This window comes from Saccopteryx leptura, chromosome 2 (assembly GCF_036850995.1).
Source record: "Saccopteryx leptura isolate mSacLep1 chromosome 2, mSacLep1_pri_phased_curated, whole genome shotgun sequence".
NCBI classification, from domain to species: Eukaryota; Metazoa; Chordata; class Mammalia; order Chiroptera; family Emballonuridae; genus Saccopteryx; species Saccopteryx leptura.
The window spans coordinates 160625389-160641757 of NC_089504.1; the positions used below are offsets into that span (position 1 = coordinate 160625389).

The following is a 16369-nucleotide window of genomic DNA, read 5'->3' on the forward strand; positions in this document are numbered from 1 at the left end:
CTTGAATTCTATTGTGTGTCTTTTAGCATGTTTTCCTCAAGGTGGGAAGAGGATCTGCTGTGGAGAGTTGGGCACATGAACATAGCAGTTCTGTGACGCATCCATTAGTCGGTGCCCATCTCCTTCTCTAGTTACATGCAGCGCCTGTGGGAATGCTAGTTCCGCTGTTCAGCCAGGGAGAGTCCTGGCTCCTCCTTGCTTTAAAAACAGCATTGGTTAAGGGCCTTTTCTTTTCTTTTTCTTTGTTTCCTCTTCTTTTTCCAAGTGAAAGGAGGGGAGATAGAGACAGAATCCTGGATGTGCTCTGACTGGGATCCACCCATCAACCTCTGTCTGGGGTCAGTGCTCTGCCCATTTGGGGCTATGCTCACAAGCGAGCTATTTTTAGTACCTTAGGAGAAAGCTCTACAGAGCCATCCACAGGGCCCAAGGCCAGTGTGCTCAAATCAATTTAACCATGTCTACAGGATGGGGAGAGAGAGAGAAGGAGGACAGATGGGCCGGTCGCTTCTCCTGTGTGCTCTGACTAGGAATAAAACCCAGGATACTCACATGCTGGGCCAATGCTCTATCATTGAGTAACTGGCCAGGGCCATGGCCCTTTCGTGAGATGCTTACATATGAACTTGCCCTAAGGTTGAAATTCTGTGTACTAATGATTTGTTTCACTTTCTTCAATCACTGGTTCATTATCTTATGGTACTGAGAAGAAACTTTTTGTGAGGGCCAGTTTTCTAAGTGGGAGGCATCCTTTCTTGTGTTTTCTCAATAAGATAAATTGAGATAGGCACTGGGTGAAATGGATATTGATGCCAGCTCTCCCCCCCCCCTCTCTCTCGGCACTGAGAGGGTGGAGGGGGATTTGGACAAAGGACTAGAGCTGGGCAGTCACCCTGGGCTTGTGGTTTGCTGGAGCTGGTCCTCCCTAGTACATGCGAATTTGAAAGGGAGGAGTCGGGAGAGGCTCTCATCTTGGTCTGTGGTGTCACAAAGGGCCTTAGTGTGGACTGCAAAGCCTGACTAGGAAAGAGCCTCATAAAAAATGTGTGTACCTTCTGGGAGGTGAGCAGGGGTCTCTAAACTTTTTACACAGGGGGCCAGTTCACTGTCCCTCAGACCATTGGAGGGCTGCCAAATACAGTGGTCCTTTCACTGACCACCAATGAAAGAGGTGCCCCTTCCAGAAGTGCAGTGGGGGCTGGATAAATGGCCTCAGGGGGCCGCATTGCGGCCCGCGGGCCATAGTTTGGGGACACCTGATAGAGAGAACTTGATTTTAAAAGGTGATGGAAATAGTCGATGAAAATTAGTATTGGAAGACTTTGTTAAAAAACAACTTTTTTTAAAAACACTTATCAATTTTAGTGAGAGAGGAAGGAGAGAGCGAGAGAGAGATAGGAACATTGATATGCTCCTGTATGTGCCCTGACTGGGGATTGAACCAGTAGTCTCTGTGCTTTACGATGATGCTCTAACCCACTGGCCAGGGCCAAAACAAACTTTTTTTTTGTTTGTTTTTAACTCAGGTTTAATTCTTGGTCTGGAGATTGCTTTAAACTTTTTGTATTTTTCTGAAGCTGGAAACGGGGAGAGACAGTCAGACAGACTCCCGCATGTGCCCGACTGGGATCCACCCGGCACACCCACCAGGGGGCGACGCTCTGCCCCTCCAGGGTGTCGCTCTACCGCGACCAGAGCCACTCCAGCGCCTGGGGCAGAGGCCAAGGAGCCATCCCCAGCGCCCGGGCCATCTTTGCTCCAATGGAGCCTTGGCTGCGGGAGGGGAAGAGAGAGACAGAGAGGAAGGAGGAGGGGGGGTGGAGAAGCAAATGGGCTCTTCTCCTATGTGCCCTGGCCGGGAATCGAACCCGAGTCCCCCGCACGCCAGGCCGACGCTGTACCGCTGAGCCAACCGGCCAGGGCCTGCTTTAAACTTTTGTAGGGAAAGTGACTTCCACAACATATAATAATTGTATTCCTTCGAAATCTGTTGTGAGAATTATCTACTCTTTAAAAAAGCCAATGAGTGATCTCGATATAATGCTAGGCGAGTTCATGTTGGTATATAGGAGTACCATGAGATTATGTCTTCTTAAAGTGTTAGCTGCTGTTTTAGATAACCCAAGGCTTATCCTAATGTCATACAAGGATAGCAAGGATAAAGAAAAATTCACAGAAAATTTGGGAAGTATTTATTTTAGTTATTAGTTATGAAGATATTCCCTACCAGTTCTGCTTAAGCTGTCTGCAACAATCAAAATCGGTTTAAAGTTATTTTTCTACTCTTCACTTTGCCCACTTTTGTATGAGCCAGTAGCTTTACAGTGGGAATAAGGAGGATATAGGAAGGAAAGCTGAATTCAAACAACCATTGAAAAAACGGTTAGTTCATAGAGGGAATGATCAATTCATGTGTGTTGTTCCTTCTTTCACTTAGGATATTCCTGCCAGTTGATATCACAGAACATGGCCCTTATCCTATTGAAGGAGGATTCTTTGGATGTAAGTAGTTTTTTGAAAGTTGTGTTTGATGTAATTGTATTAAACTCTGTGTTTGTTTCTGCTAGGACTGATTATTGTTGTTTAAACTAACCTGTTGTGAAACTGTGAGTTTCTGTTTTCATTTATGAATGAATGGCATAAAGTCATATCTTTAAACATCAAAATAGTAAGCTTAGAACATTGCTTCATAGTAATACTTTATTTTACTTACCTAAAATTGTGCATCTAAAATGGGATAGTTTTAATGGGGTTTAAGTTCCTGTTATGATTTATGGTAAGTTGTGATGGTTAACTCCAGTGTTGGTTACCAAAGAGACTTGAAGGATTTTTCTTCTACTATAAACTTGAAAATAAAGAGACTATTCAAGTGTCAGGAGTTGTTTAAATTTCTATAGTAATGGGATACATATGCACTGAATTCCCTGACATCCCAGTGCTACCAGCTCATACAGATTTGGATGTCATAGTTCTCTGAGCATTTTAGACCTGGACCCACCACATCGTGGCCTGAAGCCACTGATGAGACCAGGGGTAGGAGTTGATTTGGGTAACCAATGATTTGGGAAGTGGTTTGATATGAAGATATGACCTGAACAATAAGATTTGTTTGTTAGGACTTTTAACAAGAGCTTGTTCCTGGCAGGCACCCACCGCCACAATTCCAGTGGGCATATTTAAATGGCAACCTAGGAGCAGATGACAGGGATAGTTGGCATTTTGAATACAGGAATACAATACAGAGATTTCTGTACTTGCCATTGGTGAGGCCATGGATTCTACTGTGAAGGCCAAGGCACTCTTAGCCTCTTCAGGACTCCAAGGGCAGGAAGGGGGAGAGTCTGTGTGCCTGCAAGCCACCATTGACCAAATACCCTGCTCTGACTTGAGAGGCTTCCGGATTTATCTCACTGTGCCTCTGATGCTTTCATGTCTTTACCAGCGAGGGCCCAGAGCCCTTCGGCCCTCCCTCATCTCCGGACTCGACTTCTCACGTGCTCTGAACTAGTGAGGAGACCCTCCTCTGCCCGAGCGGCCCCGTCTCCCCAGCACTCCCTATCCCATTTGTCCTTATTTTTCTTTATAGAACTTTTCATCTTTGGATATAATATATATTATTAATATGTAATTACTATATATAAAACATATAATAATTATAATATATTGTAATGTAAGATTATAAGAAGGCAACATAAGATTTACCCTTAACCATTTTAAGCATACAGTTCAATGATATTAAATATATTAATATTGTGCTACTGTCACCACCATATATCTCCATAACTCTTTTCATCTTACAAACATAAAACTCCATACCTCTTAAACAACAACTGCCCACTTCTTACCCTCAAACCCCTGGTACCATCATTGTACTTTCTGTCTCTGTGAATTTGACTTTTTTAGGTATCTCATATAAGTGCAAATATGCAGTATTTGTCTTTTTGTGAGTGTCTGATTTCACTTAGCGAAGCATCCTCAATGTTTAGCATGTGTTAAAATTTGCTTTTTATTTTTTTAAGGCTGAGTAATAGTCAGTTGTAATATGTAACACATTGTGTTTATCCAGTTATTTGTCGATGGACACTTGGGTTGCTTCTGCTTTTTGGCCGCTATGAATAATGTCACAGTGAAGATGGGTGACGACCATCTTTTTGAGACCTTTGTTTGTTTTGGCTATACTGTACCCAGAAGTGGAATTGCTGGGTCATGAGGTGATTTTATGTTTAGTGTTTTGAGGAACTGACACACTATTTGTACAACTGTTGTCCATTTTATATTCTCAACAGCAGTGCACAAGTGTTTCAATTTCTCCACATCCTCAACACTATTATTTTATTAAAAATGTTTTAATTTGTTTTGATGGTAGCATTTGATGAGTGTGAGGTGATATCTTCCTTTGGTTTGATGTGCATTTCCCTAATGATTAGTGACACTGAGCATCTTTTCATGTGCTTTTTGACTATCTGTTTATCATCTCAGGAGAAATATTCAATCCTTTGCCCATTTTTATATTAGTTTATGTATGTGTGTTTGTTGTTCTTGTGAAATACTTTATATTCTGTCTCCCTCTAGAACATAAGATCCATGGAAAAGACGTCTGATTTTTTTTTTAACTGGGCATTTCTACCTTTAAGCCGCTGCTTTGCCCAAATTCAGTACTCATGAAATGTTTGAAGGGAGTGAACGAACTAACTTAAGATACTTTTCCAGTTACCAGATAAAACTTCTGTTTGAAAGGTTATGCTGGCTAAAGTTGCCATGATGGGCTGAGTGAAGGTTGACATTAGGAGGGGATCTAAAGGGAGGGAAGAAGCCAGAACAGTGCCCTGGTGGGCAGGAGGGTGGAGTGCTGGTGCAGAGAGGCTGGGAACCCTGGGCTGAGTCCACATAGCTTGTGCACACACCTGAGTCCAGGCCTGGAGGCCCCTTGTTTCCTGATTACCAGTTTTGCGGCATCCAGTCTTAAACCTCTTTTTCTGGAGGTGACTGAGAAGTGAAGCCTGTATTTTTCTTTTATATCAGCCATTCTCTGGAATTCAAGAGATGGGCTTTAAGTCTCTTAAAGCAGGATAAAACTTAAGCAGAGGTTGAGACATTTGGTTTACCTCAGCTGAGGTGTGATTTGTGAGACCAAACAAAAAGTTTTATGGCTGTGTGCCTGACTTCCCTTGGAAACCTGTTAAGAATGCTAACCAGTTTGAACATCTTTTAGTATAATGACATTAATGTAATCATCATCTGTTGAACAGAGTTCATTTCTATGTATTTTTTCTGTTTTATACTCAGAGGGGCACTCCATATGTCTGAGAGTCCTCTACCTCCCCTTCCACCTCCTCTTTCCTACTTCTTCCTCTCCTTCTTTAGTTGGGTTAAAGCAGGATAAAACTTAGAGCAAAGGTTGAGACATTTGGTTTACCTCAGCTGAGGCGTGATTTGTGAGACCAAACAGAAAGTTTTATGGCTGTGTGCCTGACTTCCCTTGGTAACCTGTTAAGAATGCTAAATTCCTATTCTCATTAGAATTTCACTTGGTAGGTGTGGAGGAAAAGTAGAGTACTAGGGCAATAAATTAGATATATAGTAGATTGTAGCAAAGTGTCCAGTTGAGTTTTTGATGCTGCCAGGCTCTGATGGTGAAGCAGATAAGACAGAAAGAGGAAGAAACCCAAGAATCAGAAGCACTGGGCCTGGCTTCCCTCATTCTATCTCTCATATAAATGTGAGGGGAATTCAGGGGCTAACCTCAAGACCCAGAGCTGGTATTTGTCACCTTCACTTGACCAACAAGTATGTCCAGGTTAGGACTCCAAGTGCTTATAAGTAATTAGGATTCATATCTCTGTTTCGTGTTTTCAGCTGTTGCCAAAATAAGGTCTACGCTCTGTGATATAAACAAGAACTGTGGTTTTTGAAACAAGGATTGAGTGTGCATGTAGTGATGTACACTGCGGGGGGCACTAGATAATTATATGTTAGAAAAAGATATGATTTTCATTTTTTAGGTTAAAAAAAGGTACAAAGAGGTCATCTTTATTGATAATAACATATGGATTGTCATTGGCACTCCCAGTCCTTATTTCTGGCATACTGAACAGAAATGGTTCTATGAGGAATGGTTAGGAGGAGGGAGGAATGGAATTCCACTTGTGAGGAGGGGTAATGCTGGGGGCCTCCTGTTTTTTGTTTTGTTTTTTGTGGAGTTTTTTGCTTTTAGCTCATTATGAAGCATTGCCATTTATGTGGACTGGTTAAATGGATTTATGGACTGTATTTATTTTTGGTTAAACTCACTTTCATAAGGTGCTGGCTTAAAAATATTCCTATTAAAAAAAGAAAAGAAAAAGAATTGAGATAACAATAATAGTGTAAGCAGAAACTACAATAATATGGCATCACTTGACCTGTGTGCTAGTTCAAGCTTTCCTTCGGCCACTTGATGAGTTCAAACAGTGATCAGATCGGACAAGTTAAACAAATTTCAAAATTACATGAATCTTGCCCTAGATGTATACCATATCTTCAAATACAAGCTGTGGTAATATGAAACTATCGCAGGATTAGTGAGACTTTAAAAACTAAGGATACTAAGTACGAGAATAAAAATCAACCATTTATAAAAAAACACATAATTTTCAAAGCAGCTACTGTTTCACAAAACCTACTGCTAGCAACTGAATAATAAAAGTCTTTTGACATTTGTTAGTAAAAGGTAAAAAGTGTCAAGCCATTTGGGGAGCATTTGTTTTCCTGCTGCAACAATATAGAGAAAATAACATGGCAATGATTAAAATGTATATAACTGTGTATGAATAAGAGACCTAAAGAAAACCTTGCTAGGATTTTCTAAAAAACAATCATTGAGCATGTTATGAAATATAGGAGATCTGTTATATATTTAGAGGTACTGTAGCTGTTTCTAACATGTGTTAGCTTATGAAATACACCAGTGATTTTCAACTGGTGTGCAAAAGGATTTTTAAAACATGTAATACCTGACTAGTCAGGGGCACTGACCTCTTTTCCCTGAGAGTGTCAGATAAAAAAAAATGACAACAACCCACACAACAATAACCATCTGGTCTGAATGAATCAAAATTATACCTATTTTGTTGTCAGATAAACAAAAATATATTTTTTTGGAGTGCCACAGAATTTTAACAATTAGTGTATGTGTGCCATGAGACAAAAAAATGATAAAGTCTGAAAATTAATTATTGGTTTAGCAAAGTGAAGGTTACTGGTGACCTTTCAGGAGCTGTTTGGGAGACATTGTTGAGATAGATGTCAGATTAGAGTGGGTTCAAAGCATTGGTTGAAAAATTGGAGAAAACAAATACATATGGAAGTTTCTGAGTTTTGCTGACACTTTTGATAGACCTTTGGTTAATGTGGTAATCTATTTCTTTATTCTGATGAGCAAATTAATGAGTAACTTTATTTTTCTATGAGTGCACAATAAACCATGATTTAAAAAAGTAAATTCTACCAATAAAAAGAATGTGTTTTTTTTATTAACACTTCCTCTGTTTAAATGGAAGTTGTAGATATTTGTTACTAATGGTCTTGAAATAATTAATTGATTCAATCAGAACTTCAAACTTAGTTTTTATTTAATGAACACAACTAAACTGTTTATAATCTAACAATCATACTTTTGTTTATGTTTTTCACAAGACAGAGCTGGTAGTACTCTTTTGTTCTCCTGTAGCTACTTAAAAAAAACATTCCCATATGATGGGTTTATTTATAATAGATGATCCATGTCTTTGGATTCCAGTTTTGGGAGGGAGGGTCAACGCAGAAATCTTTGTCCACCTCTAGTGCTAATGGTATCATTGAAAGTATCAAAAGCATAGAGTGACAGGCAGGTACAACCTGTCAGGGAGCCTGATGACTCTTATCATGACTGGCTTCCTAAATGAAGAAAATCAGTAATTGCACAGTGTATCATAAAGATATATTATCGGCCTGACCTGTGGTGAAGCAGTGGATAAAGCATCTACTCAGAACACTGCGGTCGTAGGTTCGAAACCCTGGACTTACCTGGTCAAGGCACATATGGGAGTGATGCTTCCTGCTCCTCTCTCCCTCTCTCTCTCTCTCTTTCTCTTGTCTCAACTCTTCTCTCTAAAATGCATAAATTAAATCTAAAATACAAAGATATATCATGAAAAATGTTTAGTATCAACAATGATGTCAGTTCTAAGACTGAGAAAACAAATTATTTTGCTGTGACAATACGGGCAAGGTATTATAAGAGAAAAATCATTACATTTGAGGCTTAAGTCTGTCAAATTCCTTCATCTGTGAAGTCTGTTCTGTGGTCAAGTTTCTAAGCACCATTGTTCCTTTATAAGGCATGTTTTATTTGGAATGAGTTCCAAGATGTATTTAAGACAGAACCTTTGATGTAATTCACTTAATTAATGGGAGCATAAGCATTGAGCTTTGTTCTAAGGATAAATTAGATTTTCTGGCAATCTGAGTTTTAAACCTCATTTACCTTCTTGTAAAAGTTACTCAACCCTAATGTAAAAAAATAGATATAAATTAGAATAAAACATAAAATTACTTGAATTCTACTACCCAAAGAACTGCGTTAAAATTTGGTCTATGACATTTTTATCTGGGGCAACCAGAAACATACATTCTGTATGTAGAAATACCTAAATATAGTTCCCTAGATATAGATATGTGTATCTATCTATATACATTTACATTTTATATTTTTATGTATTTAAATAAATATATATGACATACTTATTACATGTAAAATTATATATCTGTTTTTGACTGTTCGCTAACAATACTAATGTATGTATATATATGCATATATGTGTACATGTATGTATATATATAGCCATTTTAAGAAATGGAATTATACATAACAGATATTCTTGTTAACCTGATTTTTGTCTTAACTGTTTCTCTATCTCTAGATTTATATTTAAGTGTCTACAACCCCTTTTTAGAGACCAACATAGATTCCATTATATATATTTCCATAATTTATTTAATTCTTCACTAATTATTGGGCACTGATGTTGTTTCTAACCTTTCATGTTTGGAAACTTACCTTATTTTGCTTCCTGTTCTTCATTTTCTTCAATTCCTGCAAGTAGGGATCTTAGGTCAAGAAAAATATACCTTTTAAATGGATATTTTCCATGAACACACATAAACATGTATGTACAGATATTAATATAATCCTCCTTGCCCTCTAGAAAAATTTTGCCAATTTATCTGTAATTTATTTTTTGTTGAATTTAAAAAGCTTATAACTGTATGTATAAGTAATATAAATATTGTTTGTAGAATTGAAATCCTCTGAATTGAGATTATATTTAATATTTTCTAAATTTGAAGCTATTGAAGCATAATGAATTCTAAACAGATGGCCACATAGCTTATAACTTGAAATGCTGATGAACCTTCAATATATGTGGCTCTGTTTTGCTTTTCCTGTTGGGAGTGCAGTCCTAGGTGAGCCCTGAAATGTAATAGCTGTTGCTGATTCTGTTTCTGTTTGAATGACTATTTTCTTAATTCTTTTAATATGAACAGTCTTAAATGTATGATTTAAGAACATGTTGAAAAAGAGTAACTCATTGGCAGATAAAAACCAAAGCTTACTGAATTAAGAACATGGTTATTTTTTATTTTATTTTTTAGAAAATTAAATTTGAGATGACATTGATCAATTAGAGTACATAGGTTTCAGGTAAACATCTATATAGCATTTGAACTGTTGATTACGTTGTGTACCCATCACCCAAAGTCAAATCACTCTCTGTCACCTTATATAAATATTTGTTCTTCTTTATAGCCTTCTCTTCACCCCCTCCCCATAAATCCCTCTCCCTGGTAACCGTATCACTTTTATCTATGTCCATCAGTCTCAGTTTTATATCCCACCTGTGTTTGAAATCATCAAGTTCTCAGTTTATTCTGATTTACTTATTTCACTCAATATTCTCAAGATCCATCCCTGTTGTCATAAATGTCATTGTGTCATCATTTCTTATGCTGAGTAGTATTCCATTGTATATGTGTACCACTTGTTCTTTATCCAATCCTCTATCAAGGTACACTTTGGTTGTTTCCATGTCTTGACCACTGTGAATAATGCGGCATTGAACATAGAGGTGCATGTGTCTTTATTTACCAATGTTTTCGAGTTTGGGAGGTAGATACTCAGTAGAGGGATTTGCTGAGTCATATGATAGAAGAACATGGTTATTATCTGTTAGAGTTGTTTTCTCTGCTCTGCTTTCAGTAGGGAAGTTCTTGATTTATTGTTACCACAATCTCCGTCAACCAGAATAAGTCTAGTTTTTCTATTTAAATTTAAGTTATAAGCCTACTGGAAAATGTTTGGGTCCAAGTGAGCATATTCATTTGGCCTTAATATTATTTTGTTCAGATGTTCTTCTCCCTTTATTACCCAGAATTTAAAATTTAAAACAGTATAAAATAAAATGATCATTATATTAAAATAAAAAAGAAAAAGAAAATAAACATTTTTTTATAATCGGTGAGAGAAAAATTAAAATTTTTTCTGTCTGGCCCATTATGATAATTACTTGTCCCAAGTAGTTTTTAATCATTCAACGCATAACAAGTTTGATTGAGAAACTATTAATTTTAAGTAACTTAAAGGGTCACAATGTGACTGGTGGCTACCACACTGGATAGCACAGAGTACATCATTTCCAGTCCCTTAGTGCAAGGGTCAGCACACTCTGGCCATTGGGCCAAATCTAGTTTACCTCCTGTTTGTGTAAATAAAGTTTTATTGGAACACAGCCAGGCACATTGGTTTATGTGTCAGTGGCTACTTTTGTGCTACTGTGGCAGTGTTGGGTAGTTGTAACACAGACAATGGCCCATAGATGTTAAACTATTTACTACCTCATCCTTCACAAAACACTTTTTAACTCCTGCCTTGTCTGATCAAATGGAATCGACCTAGTTCTAGTTCTGTTGTCTGCTGGTGCTGCATCTACTAAAACAAGGATTTTTTGCATTTAATAAGCATTATGAGAGAGATGGAATCTATGACTCGTTTGGGGAGGTACAGTTATAAATAAATAAGTTTCTCTGCTACAAGTTTTATGCAGTCCTTAAACACTTTTGCTTGTGAATCTCAAAGTGGATGCTAGAGAATAATTAGTTAACCAAACTTAATTTGATAACCGAATTTCTTTCTTGATGAGTAACTCCCATGATGAGCAAGACATTTAGGAATGCTGCTTTGAAAATTGAGAGCTGTCCTCTTGACAGGTGATGGCAAAGTAAAAACATGTCAAAGGGAATGCTCAGAGTAGTAAAATAGAAAAATGCCTGTGTAATTTCTGAATTAATATTAGCAGATATTTGAGTACTTTTACTAGGTCGGGCAGATTGCTAGGACTGTAGTCAGCAATAAATGTCAGCATATTCTCTGCTATCCTCAGGTTTCCATTTTAGCTGAGCAGATATCCATTATGTTTTGACTTATGCAATTAAGTTCTTTTTGTGAAAATTCCCACAAAGGGAAAGTATAAGGTGATGAAGTATGTATATATAGCTAGGGCAAGAATTGGCAATTGTTTTCTCTAAAGTACCAGAAGGTAAATATTTAAGATTTTGCATGCCATGTGCTCTAGATCACTACTACATGATTCTCCATTGTAATGAGAAAGCAGCCATAGACCACACACACACACACACACACACACACACACACACACACACACACGTCATACATATATGTGCATGGATGAGTATGCCACCCATAAATATATACATATCTATTTGTCTTTCTGCACTCACATTCTTCTCAAGTGTTTTTCTAAAACGACTAAGTCATAAACTGATAAAGGAAGTCTCAACAAAATTTTAGACTTATTTATCTTTTAGCTTATGTTCAGTGAACACAGTGCATTGAATCAACAAATCAATATTTTTAAGAAAGACCACTATAAAAATCTGTACTCTTGGAAATTTTATAATACTTATAAATAAATCAGGAGTCAAAGAGGAAATAAAACTGGAAATTAGAAAGTAACGTAGGACTAAATTATATAAAAATTACTTTCCATCAAAATCACAGAATATGAATATCCCAGAGAGAAATTTGTAGCATCATTGATTATGTTATAACAAAAGAAAGGCTTACAATTTGTGATCTATATGTACAATTTAAGGTGTTAGTCAAAGAACAAGAGAAGATCAACAGACCACAAGGAGATTCTTTTTTTTTTAAATAAGTTTTTATTAATTTTAATGGGGTGACATCAATAAATCAGGATACATATTTTCAAAGAAAACATGTCCAGGTTATCTTGTCATTCAATTATGTTGCATACCCATCACCCAAAGTCAGATTGTCCTCCATCACCTTTTATCTAGTTTTCTTTGTGCCCCTCCCCCTCTCCCTTCCCTCCCCTCCTCCCCCCGTAACCACCACACTCTTGTCCATGTCTCTTAGTCTCGTTTTTATGTCCCACCTATGTATGGAATCATGCAGTTCTTGTTTTTTTCTGATTTATTTCACTCCGTATAATGTTATCAAGATCCCACCATTTTGTTGTAAATGATCCAATGTCATCATTTCTTATGGCTGAGTAGTATTCCATAGTGTATATGTGCCACATCTTCTTTATCCAGTCTTCTATTGAAGGGCTATTTGGTTGTTTTCATGTCTTGGCCACTATGAACAGTGCTGCAATGAACATGGGGCTACATGTGTATGTATCAATGTTTCTGAGTTTTGGGGGCATATGCCCAGTAGAGGGATTGCTGGGTCAAAGGTAGTTCTATCTTCAGTTTTTTGAGGAACCACTATACTTTCTTCCATAATGGTTGTACTACTTTACATTTCCACCAACAGTGAATGAGGGTTCCTTTTTCTCCACAGCCTCTCCAACATTTGCTATTACCTGTCTTATTGATAATAGCTAATCTAACAGGTGTGAGGTGGTATCTTATTGTAGTTTTGATTTGCATTTCTCTAATAACTAATGAGGATGAGCATCTTTTCATATATCTGTTGGCCATTTGTATTTCTTCCTGGGAGAAGTGTCTGTTCATGTCCTCTTCCCATTTTTTTTATTGGATTGTTTGTTTGTTGTTGAGTTTTATGAGTTCTTTGCATATTTTGGATATTAGTCCCTTATCTGAGCTGTTGTTTGAAAATATCATTTCCCATTTAGTTGGCTGTTTATTTTTTTGTCAGTTTCTCTTGCTGAGCAAAAACTTCTTAGTCTGATGTAGTCCCATTCATTTATCTTTGCCTTCAATTCTCTTGCCTTTGGAGTCAAATTCATAAAATGCTCTTTAAAACCCAGGTCCATGAGTTTAGTTAGTATCTATGTCTTCTTCTATGTACTTTATTGTTTCAGGTCTTATATTTAGATCTTTGGTCCATTTTGAATCAATTTTAGTACAAGGGGACAGACTGTAGTCGAGTTTCATTCTTTTGCATGCGGCTTTCTAGTTTTCCCAGCACCATTTGTTGAAGAGGTTTTCTTTTCTACAAGGAGATTCTTACACACACACACACACACACACACACACACACACACACAAAACCAAACAAAAAAACAACTAAGGGGCAAGAAACAGAAATTGAGCTAATTGATAGGTGCATTTTCAGTGCTACTAGAAATGACCTAATTTCTCTCCAGAATGGTTCTATTTATTTCACTTTCTTGAGGAGTGTGTATAAGTTTCTATTGCTTGATACCCTAATCATCCACCCAGATGCTCAGCCCTTTTGGTGTGTTTGTTTTCTTTGCTATCTTTGCCAAAGGCTGAAGGGCACCTTTTAATGAAACTTACCCATACTGCTTCCTGGCTACAGGAGAAAGGTTAGCAGCATGATTTATCAGAAGTCCTCTGGGAACTGTGTTTGAAAAATTAAAAAGAAGTTTGAGAATCTTGGATTCAATATGTCCTGTGCACCTTTTTGGTGGTCCCACCCCCTTTTTTGTTTTGGTGAGTGAAATGGTGTCTAGAGCAACCCTTTTGTCCTAGATGCAGGAATAAGACCTTTTCCATGTTTGCTTTCTAATGAAATCTCACTTTTAACGTCAATATGTGGTACAGCTTGTCTTGGCAGATTCTCCAAGTCCCTAAATAGTTACTTGTTTTGGCATCAAGAGAGAAAATGATACTTCTATGCCTCACTCCTGTAATATTTACTTTCTGTTTCTGAATTATGGGTACTAGGAATTATTCTTTGTTCCTTTTTTAAAAAATGAGCAAAATCTGATAGGTTGAATTAGGTCGTAGGGTACAAACTGTCGTGACTCACTGGCACACGTGGCTCCTATTGAATGCAGTAATAACCCTTTGACATGTGTGGCAGCTGCTGTCGGAGTCTCCAGCCAGAATCTGGGCAGGAAGGCAGTGCATGTATAATTTAAGCAATAACATGGGGATTAAATATGTAATTGAAACTGATTTTGCAGAATAAAACTGAAGTCTGGTGTATCTTGAAAAGGAAATTATTGCAGACATAGAAATAGCTTACTGTACATTTTAATTATAGTTTTAGCTGTAGACAAGACTCAATTGATAAATCTCCACATGGAGATTCAAGTACCCCTGAAAATTCTGCTTCATTCATGTGGAAATAACAAAAGCGATAATGCCAAACTGAATGTGAAAACAGCTTTATTTCTTTTAAGTTAATTTTTTTATTATAATTATGTGGAGAGTTATTATTTCATGGCCATATATGATTTATCATTGATAAACTTGAAGGTCTTTATCTCTTTATTCATGTGGCATTTACAGAAGTTAAATATTAGGTTTTCATTATAGAGGTTGAATATTTTCATATCTGTAAAGCCAGTAGATATGGCCACCATCACAGCCGCCTGGCCAATGCAGGTTCGCATTTGATTTGGACAGATGGTAATGAAACAATGGAGCAAAGAACTGGTGGGCTATTAGCTTTAATCTTAGCTTGCACCCAATGGGCAAGAAGTACACACAGTGGGAAAACACTTCCCTTTCCATTCAGGGCTCCCAAAGCCACTGACTTATTTGAGTTTCCTAGAATCAAAGGTTTCTACCTCACCATCCTTATTCACTTCTGTTCCCCATCTCCTTCTCTCTGCACAAACTCTGCACAAACTGACTTCTTCAGCACTCCACCATCTTGGCTGCTTCTTCTCTCCTCCATGTGGCCTTTCTCTGCTTTCCTCTCTAATGCTAATCTCAGGAACTGAGAGAGAGCAAGCTCCTGGTCTGCCCCATTTTATAATGTAGAAATCAAAACCTTTAAGCCTTTAATCCAATATACAAACAAGGAAGTCTCTGATACAAAGTCACTTAGGGGGTGGGAAAGGCTTAGTCTTAAAACTAAGCCTTAGGGTATAACAATCCTGCCTGCTCACAGCCTGTTCTCCACACCCAATGCAAACTATAAGCGAGCAAACCTATATATCATATTTACAAACTTATTTGACCAACAGTATCTTAATTTATTTAAATTATGGGATTTTTTTCTAACCGATGGAATCCATGGGTTATAATCAGTTTTTTTGTTATATGAATTTCCTTCATTGAGGATTGACAGGATAGTTTGTGAATAGGGAATGATTTGAAGAGTTTGGCAGAATTAAACTACAAACTGTTTTTTCAGACCAAAAAGTTAGTACAGGGAAGAGGAGAAGATGGTCACTGTTGAACTACCTGATTCTTACTTGGTGTCACCTTCGGCTTTGCTGTTTATTGTGCCTTTTAAATTTTTATTTATTTATTTATTTATTATTATTAAATTTAATGCAGTGACATTGATAAAACAGGGTACATATGTTGAGAGAAAACATCTCCAGATTATTTTGACATTTGATTGTGCTGTATACCCCTCACCCAAAATCAAATTGTCTTCTGTCACCTTCTATCTGGTCTTCTTTGTGCCCCTCCCCTCCCCCACCCCCTCTCTCCTTCCTCGCCCCATCCCCCCTCCCCCTACCCTCCACCCCTGTTGCCATCACATTCTTGTTCATGCCTCTGAGTCTCATTTTTATGTCCCATCTATATATGGATTCATATAGTTCTTAGTTTTTTCTGATTTACTTATTTCACTCCATATAATGTAATCAAGGTCCATCCATGTTATTGTAAATGATCCAATGTCATCATTTCTTATGGCTGAGTAGTATTCCATAGTATATATGTACCAAAGCTTTTTAATCCACTCGTCCTCTGACGGACACTTGGGCTGTTTCCAGATCTTCGCTATTGTGAACAATGCTGCCACAAACATGGGGATGCATTTCTCCTTTTGGAGCCATCCTATGGTGTTCTTGGGGTATATTCCTAAAAGTGGGATAGCTGGGTCAAAAGGCAGTTCGATTTTCAGATTTTTGAG

At 37.6% G+C, this 16369-nt stretch overlaps 1 protein-coding gene across 4 annotated transcripts in view; it reads left to right on the forward strand.

Moving 5' to 3' along the window:
• ATP8A2 (ATPase phospholipid transporting 8A2) overlaps positions 1-16369 on the forward strand; it is a 726487-nt gene that overhangs the window by 270804 nt on the left and 439314 nt on the right. For all 4 annotated transcript variants that reach the window (XM_066369169.1, XM_066369168.1, XM_066369167.1 and 1 more), the window contains exon 24: positions 2438-2502. In XM_066369169.1, coding sequence (XP_066225266.1) covers positions 2438-2502 — 65 coding nt within the window. The remainder of the gene's footprint in view (positions 1-2437; positions 2503-16369) is intronic.